This window comes from Bombina bombina, chromosome 1 (assembly GCF_027579735.1).
Source record: "Bombina bombina isolate aBomBom1 chromosome 1, aBomBom1.pri, whole genome shotgun sequence".
In the NCBI taxonomy this organism is placed as follows: Eukaryota; Metazoa; Chordata; class Amphibia; order Anura; family Bombinatoridae; genus Bombina; species Bombina bombina.
Window position 1 is genome coordinate 48,558,877 of NC_069499.1, and position 13,758 is coordinate 48,572,634.

Consider the following 13,758-nt stretch of genomic DNA (forward strand, 5'->3'; position numbering starts at 1 on the left):
GAATATGAACCAGGAGATTGTAGTTCCGTCACTGTGTCCTAATCCTTCTTCAAAGAAGGAACATCTATTACACAATCTTGACGTGGTTCGTGCTTTAAAGTTTTATTTACAAGCTACTAAGGATTTTCGTCAAACATCTGCATTGTTTGTTGTCTACTCTGGACAGAGGAGAGGCCAAAAGGCTTCGGCATCTTCTCTTTCTTTTTGGCTGAGAAGCATAATCCGTTTAGCTTATGAGACTGCTGGCCAGCAGCCTCCTGAAAGAATTACAGCTCATTCCACTAGAGCGGTAGCTTCCACATGGGCTTTTAAAAATGAGGCCTCTGTTGAACAGATTTGTAAGGCGGCGACTTGGTCTTCGCTTCATACTTTTTCTAAATTCTACAAATTTGATACTTTTGCTTCTTTGGAGGCTATTTTTGGGAGAAAGGTCTTGCAGGCAGTGGTGCCTTCTGTTTAAGTTCCTGCTTTGTCCCTCCCTTCATCCGTGTCCTAAAGCTTTGGTATTGGTATCCCACAAGTAATGGATGAACCCGTGGACTGGATACACCTTACAAGAGAAAACAAAATTTATGCTTACCTGATAAATTTCTTTCTCTTGTGGTGTATCCAGTCCACGGCCCGCCCTGTCACTTTAAGGCAGGTGTTTTTTATTTTTAAACTACAGTCACCACTGCACCCTATAGTTTCTCCTTTTTCTTGCTTGTCTTCGGTCGAATGACTGGGGGTGGCAGTTAGGGGAGGAGCTATATAGACAGCTCTGCTGTGGGTGTCCTCGTGCAACTTCCTGTTGGGAAGGAGAATATCCCACAAGTAATGGATGAACCCGTGGACTGGATACACCACAAGAGAAAGATTTATCAGGTAAGCATAAATTTTCTTTTTTCATCTTTCAATAGGCGCTGTATAACATTGGCGCTTCAATTTAAAGCATTACCCAGTACGGTAACTTCACTGACAGCATAATTAACATGCTTCTTTAATATATTTGGGAATACTAACTAAAGCAGAATCAACTTTATATCTATGTAAATTGCCTAACAGACTACCTGACTTGAGGGTGAAGTGCTAATTATTGTACGGTTATTTCAATGATATTAAAGGGACACTGAACCCAAATTTTTTCTTGTGTGATTCAGATAGAGCATGCAATTTTAAGCAACTTTCTAATGTACTCCTATTATCAATTTTTCTTTGTTCTCTTGCTATCTTTATTTGAAAAAGAAGGCATCTGTTTTTTTTGTTTTAGAACTCTGGACAGCACTTTTTTATTGGTGGATGAATTTATCCACCAATCAGCTCGGACAACCTAGGTTGCTCACCAAAAATGGGCCGGCATCTAAACTTACATTCTTGCATTTCAAATAAATATACCAAGAGAAAGAAGAAAATTTGATAATAGGAGTAAATTAGAAAGTTGCTTAAAATTGCATGCTCTATCTGAATCACGAAAGAAAACATTTGGGTTCAGTGTCCCTTTAAGCCTATGATATTAGATTACCTAACTCTGGTGTGAAGTGTTCACTACCATCTAACCCCAGTTGCATCTTCACTGAATATTGTGACCGATTACAATACCTGATTTCAGAATGAAGTACTAATCAGGGCACAGAAACCATTACCTAGATTGAGATTATAAGCAGCAACCAGTATAAACAATCTGGTTAATCATTAAAGGGTCAGTCTACTCCAGAATTATTATTGTTTAAAAAGATAGATAATCCCTTTTTTCTTCATAAACGGAAAGAGTCCACAGCTGCTTTCATTACTTTTGGGAATTCAGAACCTGGCCACCAGGAGGAGGCAAAGACACCCCAGCCAAAGGCTTAAATACCCCTCCCACTTCCCCCAGTCATTCTTTGCCTTTCGTCCCAGGAGGTTGGCAGAGAAGTGTCAGACGATTCGGTAGTACTCTTTGGAATGGGACTGGAGTTTTAAGTAGTCCTGTCAGCCTCATGAAAGTTAGTCCGGAGATGCAGGGAAAGTCCTTCTGCGAAACCATCCCGACTCATGTTAACAGATCTACCAGCAATCGGCGTTGACGAGTTTCGCTGCCTGCTTTCTTCTCTCAAGTCCATGTCAGAAGCGATGCTACTATCTGTCACACTTGAAGGGCCGTGTTCCTGTTCCACCGCATAGATTCCGGTAAGATCGTTTCATTTTACTTTCGTCATACTGTAATACAACTGTTTATCCTTTCGGGGATAACTTTAACAAAGGGTCTCAGTGAGGCTCCTTTGTATCTTGGAATCAAGGGTTAATATCTCCTGAGGGGGGTTATTGAACAGGGGGGTCTTTAATTATGTGACCGGGCGTGGTTACGCTTTTGCTCTCCCTTTCCACATTCCTGACTGTGTGGCGATGGAAAAATTCTGGTTCACTGGTGTCTGAGTCCTAGGAGGTGGTGAGTGCCCCAGCCATTGAGGTGTAGGGTGCCGTTTATATTTTTATTATTGGTCCATTCTTTCAATATCCCGGTTATAGAGGATTCTGATTTTTTTCGAGACGGATGTCTCTGATTCAGATTCTACTTCTTGCGAAGAATATGAATTGGCCCGGGTGATACATACCTATAAGTTATATTCTGAATGCTGTTTTTTTACAATGCTGCGTTCCTCAGGATCGGGGAATCAGGGGTCTACTGAGCCATCCACCTCTGGGGATGCTGTTTCTTGCGAGATGCGTTCCCTATAACCATCCTCAATGCTGCTTATCCTTCTCTGGAAGGTGGCTTGTTTCCTCTGGAGGTTACAGCATGGTTCCGCATGGCCATATCCTTGGCGCTGGTGCATTTACATCTCCCAGGAGTGCGTTTATGATATTGTCCATGTTCTGTTAACCAGGGCTCGTCAGGCGTGGGATCGCCTGGTCCAGTTCAGCCTTCTGGAGGAGTGGATACCCCTGAGGCTTCAGGGGGGCAACCTTCGTGGCCAGGAGCCTCATTTGCCCCAGCGGAGTGAAGTTTTGCTTTTCGTTATAGACTGGCGCGCCATCGTGTTCTACTGAGGCACGTTTTGGCACTGCTGGAGGATCCCACTCTTAACGGGTTGGGGGATTCTCAGTCTTCCTCTCCGAATGGCATGCACGATTAGACATAAGGGGATGAAGTATTCTTCTTATCGTCTTCTTTATTTGAGTATCCTTTCTAGTTCTGAGCTTGGAAGTATCGGTTCCCTGTTGGGCTGGTCCTGGGGGTGTCCCTTCTTCCTGGGCGATAACCTGCGGGTTGCCCTATCTTTTATTTTAATACGGTTAGGACGGATTTTATTTGATTTTGAAGCTCACGTTTGTTATTATATTTCATTTGGAAATTTTCTTCTATGGAATTGATACTCGCGATTTTGTGGTCGCTCTGTTACTTCTATAGAAGTTTTTTTTTCAAGAGTGAGGGCAGGTTTTTGTCCTATGTTTGTCTGTTTATCTCTCCCTTCTAGGGGGTGACTTGTGGCCATTGAAAGTTCTGGGGGCCCTTTGCTTCAGGCTGGTCCTGACTTGGTACAGATCATTCTGTCTTTGAGGACTATATCAGACACGTGGTGCCCGTTGTGTCTGGCTGGTTCGGCTGGGGCGCTGAGTGGTTTCTCACTACTATTTGTGTTGTTTTCCTTGTTCTTCATTACAAGTTACAGTTAGCATTCTAAGAAGACACAATGGTCCTTGGTTTGCCTAGGGTCATGGGGGGATTGTATTCAGTCCTCATTGGCCTTTTTAATTTAGTCAGCTGAGGCTCCACTGAGATCCGCTGCAACATATCAGTTGGTTCCAAATTTCTGTGGGAACTAGTGTACTCTCCTCCCCGTAGGAGGTTTGTACCCAGGCAAAGCTCTTGCTTTATAATCTGACGTTTGCTTCTGGTTCCCCTGGGGTATAGTCTGTTTTAGAACGGCCCCGGGTCCAGGGTTCTTGTCACTGATCCTTCTTTGGATGTTTGGAGGCTTTTGTTCCTGTGGACTGTTCAGGACAGGGTTCTTGTTTCTGATCCTTCTTGGAAGGTATAGAGATTTTATGATCCTGTTGGACTGGTTCGGGATGACCCAGTGTTGTCAGCGGGGGTCTGTTTGCCCTTACGGGTAGTCTGTGCTTCCTTTTTGGTGAGGGAGTATTTCTCAGTTGTGTCCGGATGATTCGTCTCTCGGTCCTGGATTTTGCTCAGGCTATGGCTTCATGTCATGTGGGCATGTGCGCCTTTTTTTGTCCTCTCCCCTTTGGGGGGGGGGGGGTTGGTTGGACTACCGCAGTACCGGCTAGTGCTCGGAGGTGGGTTTTTCCTCTCTCTCTGGAGCGTTGTTTTCCTGCCCTGCGTGCAGGAGATCGGAGCAAGTAACTTTTATTTATGTTATGCAGGCAGCATACTGCGGCTTGGTGGCTTGTCCTGTTCCTACTGTTGGAAAGTTTCCCTGTTGAAAATGACAGGGTATTGTGCCAGGACTTCCTAAGGGGGTCTATTTGTGCTTTTCTATACCAAGTCCTCGGGGGGTCCTCCTTGGGAGTGCCCTTAATTGTGGAAGAGCAGATTGGGTTGGCACCCAAGATCTATTGCGGGGGGGGGGGGGGAAATGAGCTCCTCTCCATTTTCCATTCCCCAGGGTGTTTGGGGTTCGTGATCACCTTGTTCCTCTTGTCTATTGGACATGCCTATCGATTGGGCTGGTCTGATGCTTGGAGCAGGATCTGATATCTGTTTGCTCTGCTACTTTAGTACTCGAGTTATGCAAGTTTTTTCTGAGCCTTCCTTGAGGGGCTTTGTTTATCTTCCACATTCATTTCTTGTGGGAAGGTCTGGCTGCATTCTTGGGAGTTGTCTTGGGATGACGGTAGAGTACAGTGTTTTGGCTCTTCAGTTGTCGATGTCAGGTGTTCGCCTACATGAGCTTGGAGCGCGAGACTTAGGTTTTCTGATTAGATAGTCTGAGCTGCTGTTCAGCGCTTTTTGGACACCTTTGTCTTCGGTTGTTCCAGGGTGTGGATACACTCAGCTTATCTTCTCTGTTCTGACTCTAGGATTTTCGATCCCTTGGATGCTGTGCAGACTGGGGTCTGGGTCTGTCTCCCTTTGTTTCTGCTGGATCGGTTGGGTTAATGTTAGCTTGGCCCTGGTTTCGGGGTTTTTGCTTTGTGTCCTTGGGGCTCGTTTGTGCCCTATTTTGTGGTTCTCTGGAGTCCCTTATTGGATGTTTTATCCGTGTCCTTTTTGGTTGAATCAGTGGTTTAACCCTTTCTCTAGTAAGGGGTGTGGTTTTTGTGGGACCGACTGTCAGGTGACGGTGTCTCTTCGGAGGCTAGTTGGCTCAGTCGAGTCTAGTTCCTGCGGTCTCTAGCAAGGTTATGGACTTCTGCGGGTCAGTGTCCTTGGGCATTTTTTTTTTCTTGGCTTCGGACGAAGCTAGTTTTTGTTGGGTATGAGTTTTTCAGGCTTGGTGCCCTCAGAATGGACCGCCTCTTGATACCCTCCCGTTTTAGCATTCAGTGTCCTCTATAGCTTGGGTATTGTTTTCCCAAAAGTAATGAATGCAGCTGTGGACTCTTTCCATTTATGAAGAAAAACTTAAATTATGCTTACCTGATGATTTTCTTTTCTTCAGACGGAAAGAGTCCACAGCTCCCCACCTGTATTTTTCTGTGGGGCGTCTGTTATTTTTCTTCTTCTGGCACCTTTTCACCCTGATATTCCTCCTGGTGGCCAGGTTCTGAATTCCCAAAAGTAGTGAATGCAGCTGTGGACTCTTTCAGTCTGAAGAAAAGAAAATTATCAGGTAAGCATAATTTAAGTATTTACCCATTCCCTTGTTTTGCATAACCAACACAGTTATATTAATATTCTTTTATTTTTACCTTTTTTATCTAAGCCTTTGCAGACTGCCCACTTATTTGACTTATTTTTGACAGACTTGCATTTAGCCAATCAGTGCTCTCTCATTTGAAACTCCACGGGCGTGGTCACAATGTTATCTGCATGGCACACATGAACTAACGTTCTCTAGCTGTGAAAAACTGCCAAATGCATTGAAATAAGGGACAGCCTTCAAGGACTTAGAAATTAGCATATGAGCCTACCTAGGTTTAGCTTTCAACAAAGAATACCAAGAGAACAAAGCAAATTTGATGATAAAAGTGAATTGGAAAGTCCCTATCTGAATCATAAAAGTTTAATTTTGACTAGACTGAGACTATCTAAATATTCTTTTCAGCAAAGAATATCAAGAAAATTAAGCAAATTAGATAATAGAAGTCAAATTGAAAGTTGTTTAAAATTGCATGGTCTTTCTAAATCATTAAAGAAAAAAAATGTGGGTTTCATGTCCCTTTAAAGGGGTATCCTGCCCAGTCTTCATACTGGACCAAACAATTGCCTTTCACCTAGATACACAGCACCTGAACAAATAGTAATAAAGTATAGCTTAATATATTCTATTATCCCATTATTACCCCTTCATTAAATAGAAAGTAGTGATATTGGTTCCCAACCAAAACTTGTATAATATCTATATACCCCAGGTAATTAACAGCACAAATGATCAGTGGACACCCCATTTCTGTTTTCTTTTTCTTGATTTCTACTACTACAGTAAACTTTAAAGGTGACAACAATGAGTTTACTTTTTTTTTTTGTGTATGTTTAAAAGATTAAAATCACCAAATCTTGTTTCAAAATGATACTGCACCAGTAATGGCACCACTTATGTATTTTGAGCCAGCAGCCTAAGATTACAAAATTAAACGCATAGCAGATGAGAGGAACAATCTCTCTTTCAACTTCAGGTGAATATAAGCTGTATAGATCGGAATATGTTCAATTTCAGCACCTCATCCACGATTCAGACACAAACCACTTACAATTTGGAGAAGTTTGAGGGGTAGGTTTTAAAAAATAGAAAACAATATCCATAGAGTACATCATTATTGATTTAGAGACCCTGTCTTGAACTATTTTGACCATATAGTCATCATGTGTGTCATGAGATGCAGGACACGGCATAGAAGGTACAACGCTATTTAATTGCAGACTTAGTAACTGCGACATAGACTATAATGGCTATAATCCACTCCCCCATTCGGTGACATCACCTCCCGCTCTTCTCCTCTTCCCCTTTTTCAAAAGAAAAAGCATACATTTTTTTTTTTAAGAGTACAACAAATAACAAGGTAGACAAGAAGCATACACAAATTGTTTTGTTTAGTGTACAACAAATAACAAGTTAAAGAGAATATATGTAAACAACAAGAAATACAATCCTGACTTGAACATCGGGGTAGACTACCCTAGTCCACAGTGACCATGGGATTTTTCTGCCCATTCTTCTGGTCACTGCTCTAACTACAGTGCTAATCCCGGTAGCGGGCTGGAAGTTTCACAATTCTTCTGTTCTGATACAGAAGAAGGTGATTGAGAGTCTGCTAGAAGCAAAGAAGTATCCCAGCTGTGGTCTTGCTGAGGGGAAGGTACCCCTTTTAAAACAGGGGATCCCACGGGCTGTGGCTCTGAGGCATCCAGTCCCAAACTTTCAGGTACTGGCTGAAGATGTCTTCTATTTTGACGTGTGACTGTCCCTCCTTCTGTAAGGACTACATAAGACCTTGGTTCTGGAGAGCGTCCTATTACCGTAGCAGGTGTCTTCCATTTCTTCTCATCATCCAGCTTAACTCTTGACATTTTGGCCCACATTCAGCTCCTGCAAGGGCCTCACAGAGTGTTTTCTGTCGTAGAAAAATCAGTAGCCCCTTTTTGCCTCTTCATCCCTCCTAAGGACCTCATTTTGAGGAACAGAGCAGGCTGGCTGGAAAACACCCACATACGGTAGTATAGTGTGGATCTGTTGTTCTAGCATCAGCTGTGCCGGGCTAAAGCCTGTGGCTTGGATGGGAGTCTCCCTATAGGCCAAAAGAGCTATGTACGGCTCAAATTGCTTCAAAATGAACTTTGTTGTTTGAACTGCCCTTTCAGCCAATCCATTGGCCTGCAGGTAATGTGGACATGACGTAGAATGGACAAAATTATATTCACTGCTGAAAGAACTGAACTCCAGGGAAGCAAACTGCATTCCGTTATCACTCACTAACTCCATTGGTATGACCCACTGGGCGAACAAGCTCTTGAGACGAGTGATAGCAGCTTGACTGGTGATCTCATTCAAGGGTGCAATCTCCAAATACCTGGAATAGTAGTCAATCACGACTAGATACTTTTTTTTTTTTCCCATGCAGTTTGCACAAATCTGGAGCTATTTTCTGCCATGGCCCTGCAAGCAGCGGGGTAGAAATCAAGGGCTCCCTCCTCTGAGTAGGCTGGCGTTTCTGGCAAAAAAAGCAAATTTTGACACGTGGCTTGCAATGTCGGAACTGATCCCAGGCCACCATACTGCCGTAGCTGCCCTTCTTCTGCGCTTAGTTATACCCAAGTGGCCATCATAATCTTAACATCTCCTGCCGTATGCTAACAGGAATGACAATGCGGTCTTGGAACAGCACTAACCCATCCAGCTCTGTGAGCTGTGACCTCTCTGACTGCTAAGACCTTAAAGACATCCAGGCTGCCTGGCTCTCGGGCCAACCTTCTTTTATGTACTTAATAACTTCTTAAAGGTCTGTATCTTAATATGTCTCCTTTCTTATTTGCTATAGCTTCCCTGACTAAATAGATTTGGATGCCAGAACTGAATCCATACACCTTCACATCTGATTCCATTGAAGATTCTTCGGCAAGAGCCAGCGGGAGCCTGGATAGTGTATCTGCCACTACCAGTTGTTTCCCCTGCACATACAATGCCTGAACGTTGAACCTGAGCAGTCTCATCAGAAGTCTCTTGCATCTTCGAACTTCACCCCAGCCAGTTTCGGGCTATGTCTTCGAGCATCAGCAGCACATATATCTCTCTCTTCACCACATCATTCAGCCTTTACAAATCTACGCAGATGCGTACCTTCCTGTTTTTTTTCCCAAAAGGCACAATGGGGCACACCAGTCAGTTGCTTCAGCAACCTCTTCGAAAACTCCCATATTCTGCATACGCAGAAGTTCCTTCTCCACTTGAGGCATGAGCGGGAACAGAATTGTACGAGGAGTGATAATGCTGTATTGGACTGCATGACTTTTAAATGAAATTCTGACTGTGGGTTGCAATTCAGTAGGCCCAATTCACCAAACATGTCTTCTGAAATCTCATTCACTCTGGCGACAAGGCCCAAACCACAAGCTGCTTTCCTGCTCAATAGGTTGTTAACACACTGACCTCTAATTACATGTACCTACATGGTGAATTTCCTCTGCTTGTACTCGCAGCTGGCAAGAAATTTCCCCGCACAATCGATGTGGCCACTAGGATTAAAAACTTTTGTTGTAAGCTGAGGCTGTCAAGGCAGTTTTATGAATGCTGCAAGGGACATTACAGCGATGTCTACTCCTGTGTAAATTTTGAAAGCATCCTTGGCTCCCATTACAGTAAGGGTAACCCACCAATCTTCGTCTGAAACAGACCGTTCAACAACAGACCCTACAAAGGACACTTCTTGACCCTCCTGGTCATTATCCACCTGCATGTCCTTAATGTATTCAGTTTTACCCGCCACTTCAAAATGGCCCATTCGGTTACACTTTCTACATCTTTTATCTTTAGCGGGGCATATGACATTCTGATCATGGGTACGATTACATAGCGTGCAGCGAGCCTGCTGCACCCATCCGCTTCTGGGCCTATCTGTTGCCCTTGGTCTACCGCTCACACTGTGCCTTTCACCTGCAGCTCTCCTGAACTGCTGCACTTCATCCTCAATACTCTGACCTCAGATCAGCACTTTGTTTTTCCATAGTTCACTCTGGCGGGCCATCCTAATAGCCCCATCTAACGTTAATTCAGCCTCCAACTGTAGCTTCAGTGAGACCTCAGCATCTGCAATTCCTATGACTATTCTGTCTCCGATTTGCTCCTCTTTAGCAACACCAAACTCACAGAATTCAGCTAGTTCATACAGGCTGCGCACAAATGACTCCAGAGATTCTCCCACACGCTGAGCACGTTTGTGAAAACAAGCTCTCTCATGAATCACATTTCATTTGGGCACAAAGTGAGCACTGAGTTTATCCATAACTATTTTAAAGTCAAATTCTTCCCCTTCTTGGAAAGTAAAAGCATTGAACACTGGCTCCACATCTTTCCCCATAGAATATAAAGAGAATTAACTTGTACTTCACCACTCTCCTTGTCCAGCTTGGAAGCAATCCTGAAGCGCTGAAACCGCTGACGCCATGTGGGCCAAGCTGCAGGCTGAGAGAAATCAAAAGGCTCAGGTGGGGTAAACTTCAACATCGTCATTACTCGGGAAACAGAAGCGCAGGCAAGTACTTCTGACACCATGTCATGAGATGCAGGACACAGCATAGAAGGTACAATGCTATTTTATTGTAGAGCATAGAAGTAAGCAGCTTGTACAACACATCTAACTTAGTCACTGCGACATAGACTATAACGGCTATAAGCCATGCCCCCATCCGGTGACGTCACCTCCCACTCTCATCACAATGTGCACATACAGGTATTATATGGTAGTTACACAAGTGTATTTATGTATAAGTAAATGTAAAGATAAACTTTTTTTTCCCATTTTGTGTTTTTCAGAAATATAGTGTCTACAGTGAATTTAGCCTGTAAACTTGATCTGAAGAAAATAGCTCTACATGCCAGAAATGCAGAATATAACCCTAAGGTGAGGCACTCATTCTAACACTATGTATATACGTGAACAATTTGGAACATATATAATAAAGATTTGCTGTTTAAATTTAGAGATTTGCTGCTGTGATAATGAGGATTCGGGAGCCCAGGACCACAGCACTTATTTTCAGCTCTGGAAAAATGGTCTGTACTGGAGCAAAGAGGTACAGTATGGATTAAATTACATAAAATTGTGTGGTGGATTTTTTTGTCTGCTTTAGAGGTCATTATGATAGATTAAGCTGAAGCAGAGGCCAGAAGCGTACTATATACTTTCTGGCAATATAGCAAGTGGTATGTCTTCTGTTAGGATCTACTGTGTGGTGAGTCACTTTTAAAATAATTATGTACTACTTAGTGCAATATATGCTAGCTAACAGTTTAAACCCTCTATATCTGGTTTAACCAGGCTCTAATTCTCATGTCACATGTGCATTATCACATCAGATAATGTCACCTGGAAGAATCAAAGTCTGTAAAAAGCCCAGCAGTGCCTGTGGCAGAAACCGTACCAAATGCCTCAGCTGAAGCTCGGATACAGGAACAATAGTTGAAGAAAAAGCTATAAAACATTGGAGACAAATCACTTCTCACTCCACATATCATTGTATGTCCCCAACCAGATTATTACTCCTTGAGTAGTGTTAACACTTAGAAACATATTGACGGCAGATAAGAGCCATAGGCCCAGCATGTCTGCCCGACCTTACCTAACAGTATAAACTTATCTAGTTCGTAGGATAGCCCTATGCTTGTGCCATGCATTTTTAAAGTCCCCCACAGTGTTTGTTGCTACTACCTCTTGAGGAAGTTTATTCCATAAATCAATCACTCTTTCTGTAAAGAAGTGCTTCCTCAAATTACTCCTGAATCTACTACCCTTTAGCTTGAGCTCATGACCCCTTGTTCTTGAATTTTCCATTTTATGTAAAATACCCACAGCCTCAGTTTTACTAAACCCTTTAATGTACTTGAAAGTTGCTATCATATCTCCTCTTTCCCTTCTCTCCTCTAAGCTATACATTTCTTTCATGTAATTAACAAGAGTCCATGAGCTAGTGACGTATGGGATATACATTCCTACCAGGAGGGGCAAAGTTTCCCAAACCTTAAAATGCCTATAAATACACCCCTCACCACACCCACAAATCAGTTTTACAAACTTTGCCTCCAAGGGAGGTGGTGAAGTAAGTTTGTGCTAGATTCTACGTTGATATGCGCTCCGCAGCAAGTTGGAGCCCGGTTTTCCTCTCAGCGTGCAGTGAATGTCAGAGGGATGTGAAGAGAGTATTGCCTATTGAATGCAGTGATCTCCTTCTACGGGGTCTATTTCATAAGGTTCTCTGTTATCGGTCGTAGAGATTCATCTCTTACCTCCCTTTTCAGATCGACGATATACTCTTATATTTACCATTACCTCTACTGATTCTCGTTTCAGTACTGGTTTGGCTTTCTACAAACATGTAGATGAGTGTCCTGGGGTAAGTAAGTCTTATTTTCTGTGACACTCTAAGCTATGGTTGGGCACTTTATTTATAAAGTTCTAAATATATGTATTCAAACATTTATTTGCCTTGACTCAGAATGTTCAACTTTCCTTATTTTCAGACAGTCAGTTTCATATTTGGGATTATGCATTGAATTATCATATTTTTCTTACCTCAAAAATTTGACTTTTTTCCCTGTGGGCTGTTAGGCTCGCGGGGGCTGAAAATGCTTCATTTTATTGCGTCATTCTTGGCGCGGACTTTTTTGGCGCAAAAATTCTTTTCCGTTTCCGGCGTCATACGTGTCGCCGGAAGTTGCGTCATTTTTTGACGTTATTTTGCGCCAAAAATGTCGGCGTTCCGGATGTGGCGTCATTTTTGGCGCCAAAAGCATTTAGGCGCCAAATAATGTGGGCGTCTTATTTGGCGCTAAAAAATATGGGCGTCGCTTTTGTCTCCACATTATTTCAGTCTCATTTTTTATTTGCTTCTGGTTGCTAGAAGCTTGATATTTGGCATTCTTTCCCATTCCTGAAACTGTCTTATAAGGAATTTGATCTATTTTGCTTTATATGTTGTTTTTTCTCTTACATATTGCAAGATGTCTCACGTTGCATCTGAGCCAGAAGATACTACAGGAAAATCACTGCCTGCTGGATCTACCAAAGCTAAGTGTATCTGCTGTAAACTTTTGGTAGCTATTCCTCCAGCTGTTGTTTGTAATAATTGTCATGACAAACTTGTTAAAGCAGATAATATTTCCTTTAGTAATGTACCATTGCCTGTTGCAGTTCCCTCAACATCTAAGGTGCAGAATGTTCCTGATAACATAAGAGATTTTGTTTCTGAATCCATAAAGAAGGCTTTGTCTGTTATTTCTCCTTCTAGTAAACGTAAAAAGTCTTTTAAATCTTCTCTCTCTACAGATGAATTTTTAAATGAACACCATCATTCTGATTCTTTGGACTCTTCTGGTTCAGAGGATTCTATCTCAGAGATTGATGCTGATAAATCTTCATATTTATTTAAGATGGAATTTATTCGCTCTTTACTTAAAGAAGTACTAATTGCTTTAGAAATAGAGGATTCTAGTCCTCTTGATACTAATTCTATACGTTTGGATAAGGTTTTTAAAGCTCCTGCGGTTATTCCAGAAGTTTTTCCTGTTCCTAATGCTATTTCTGCAGTAATTTCCAAAGAATGGGATAAATTGGGTAATTCATTTACTCCTTTTAAACGTTTTAAGCAATTATATCCTGTTCCGCCTGACAGGTTAGAATTTTGGGACAAAATCCCTAAAGTTGATGGGGCTATTTCTACCCTTGCTAATCGTACTACCATTCCTACGTCAGATGGTACCTCGTTTAAGGATCCTTTAGATAGAAAAATTGAATCTTTTCTAAGAAAAGCTTATCTGTGTTCAGGTAATCTTCTTAGACCTGCTATATCATTGGCTGATGTTGCTGCAGCTTCAACTTTTTGGTTGGAAACTCTAGCGCAACAAGTAACAAATCGTGATTCTCATGATATTATTATTCTTCTCCAGCATGCTAATAATTTTATCT

The 13,758-nt window shown here is 42.3% G+C and overlaps 1 protein-coding gene across 1 annotated transcript in view; it reads left to right on the plus strand.

Moving 5' to 3' along the window:
• Window positions 1-13,758, plus strand: part of TBPL2 (TATA-box binding protein like 2) — a 137,220-nt gene that overhangs the window by 78,284 nt on the left and 45,178 nt on the right. The window contains exons 3-4 of the mRNA XM_053705502.1: window positions 10,611-10,698; window positions 10,779-10,870. Coding sequence (XP_053561477.1) covers window positions 10,611-10,698; window positions 10,779-10,870 — 180 coding nt within the window. The remainder of the gene's footprint in view (window positions 1-10,610; window positions 10,699-10,778; window positions 10,871-13,758) is intronic.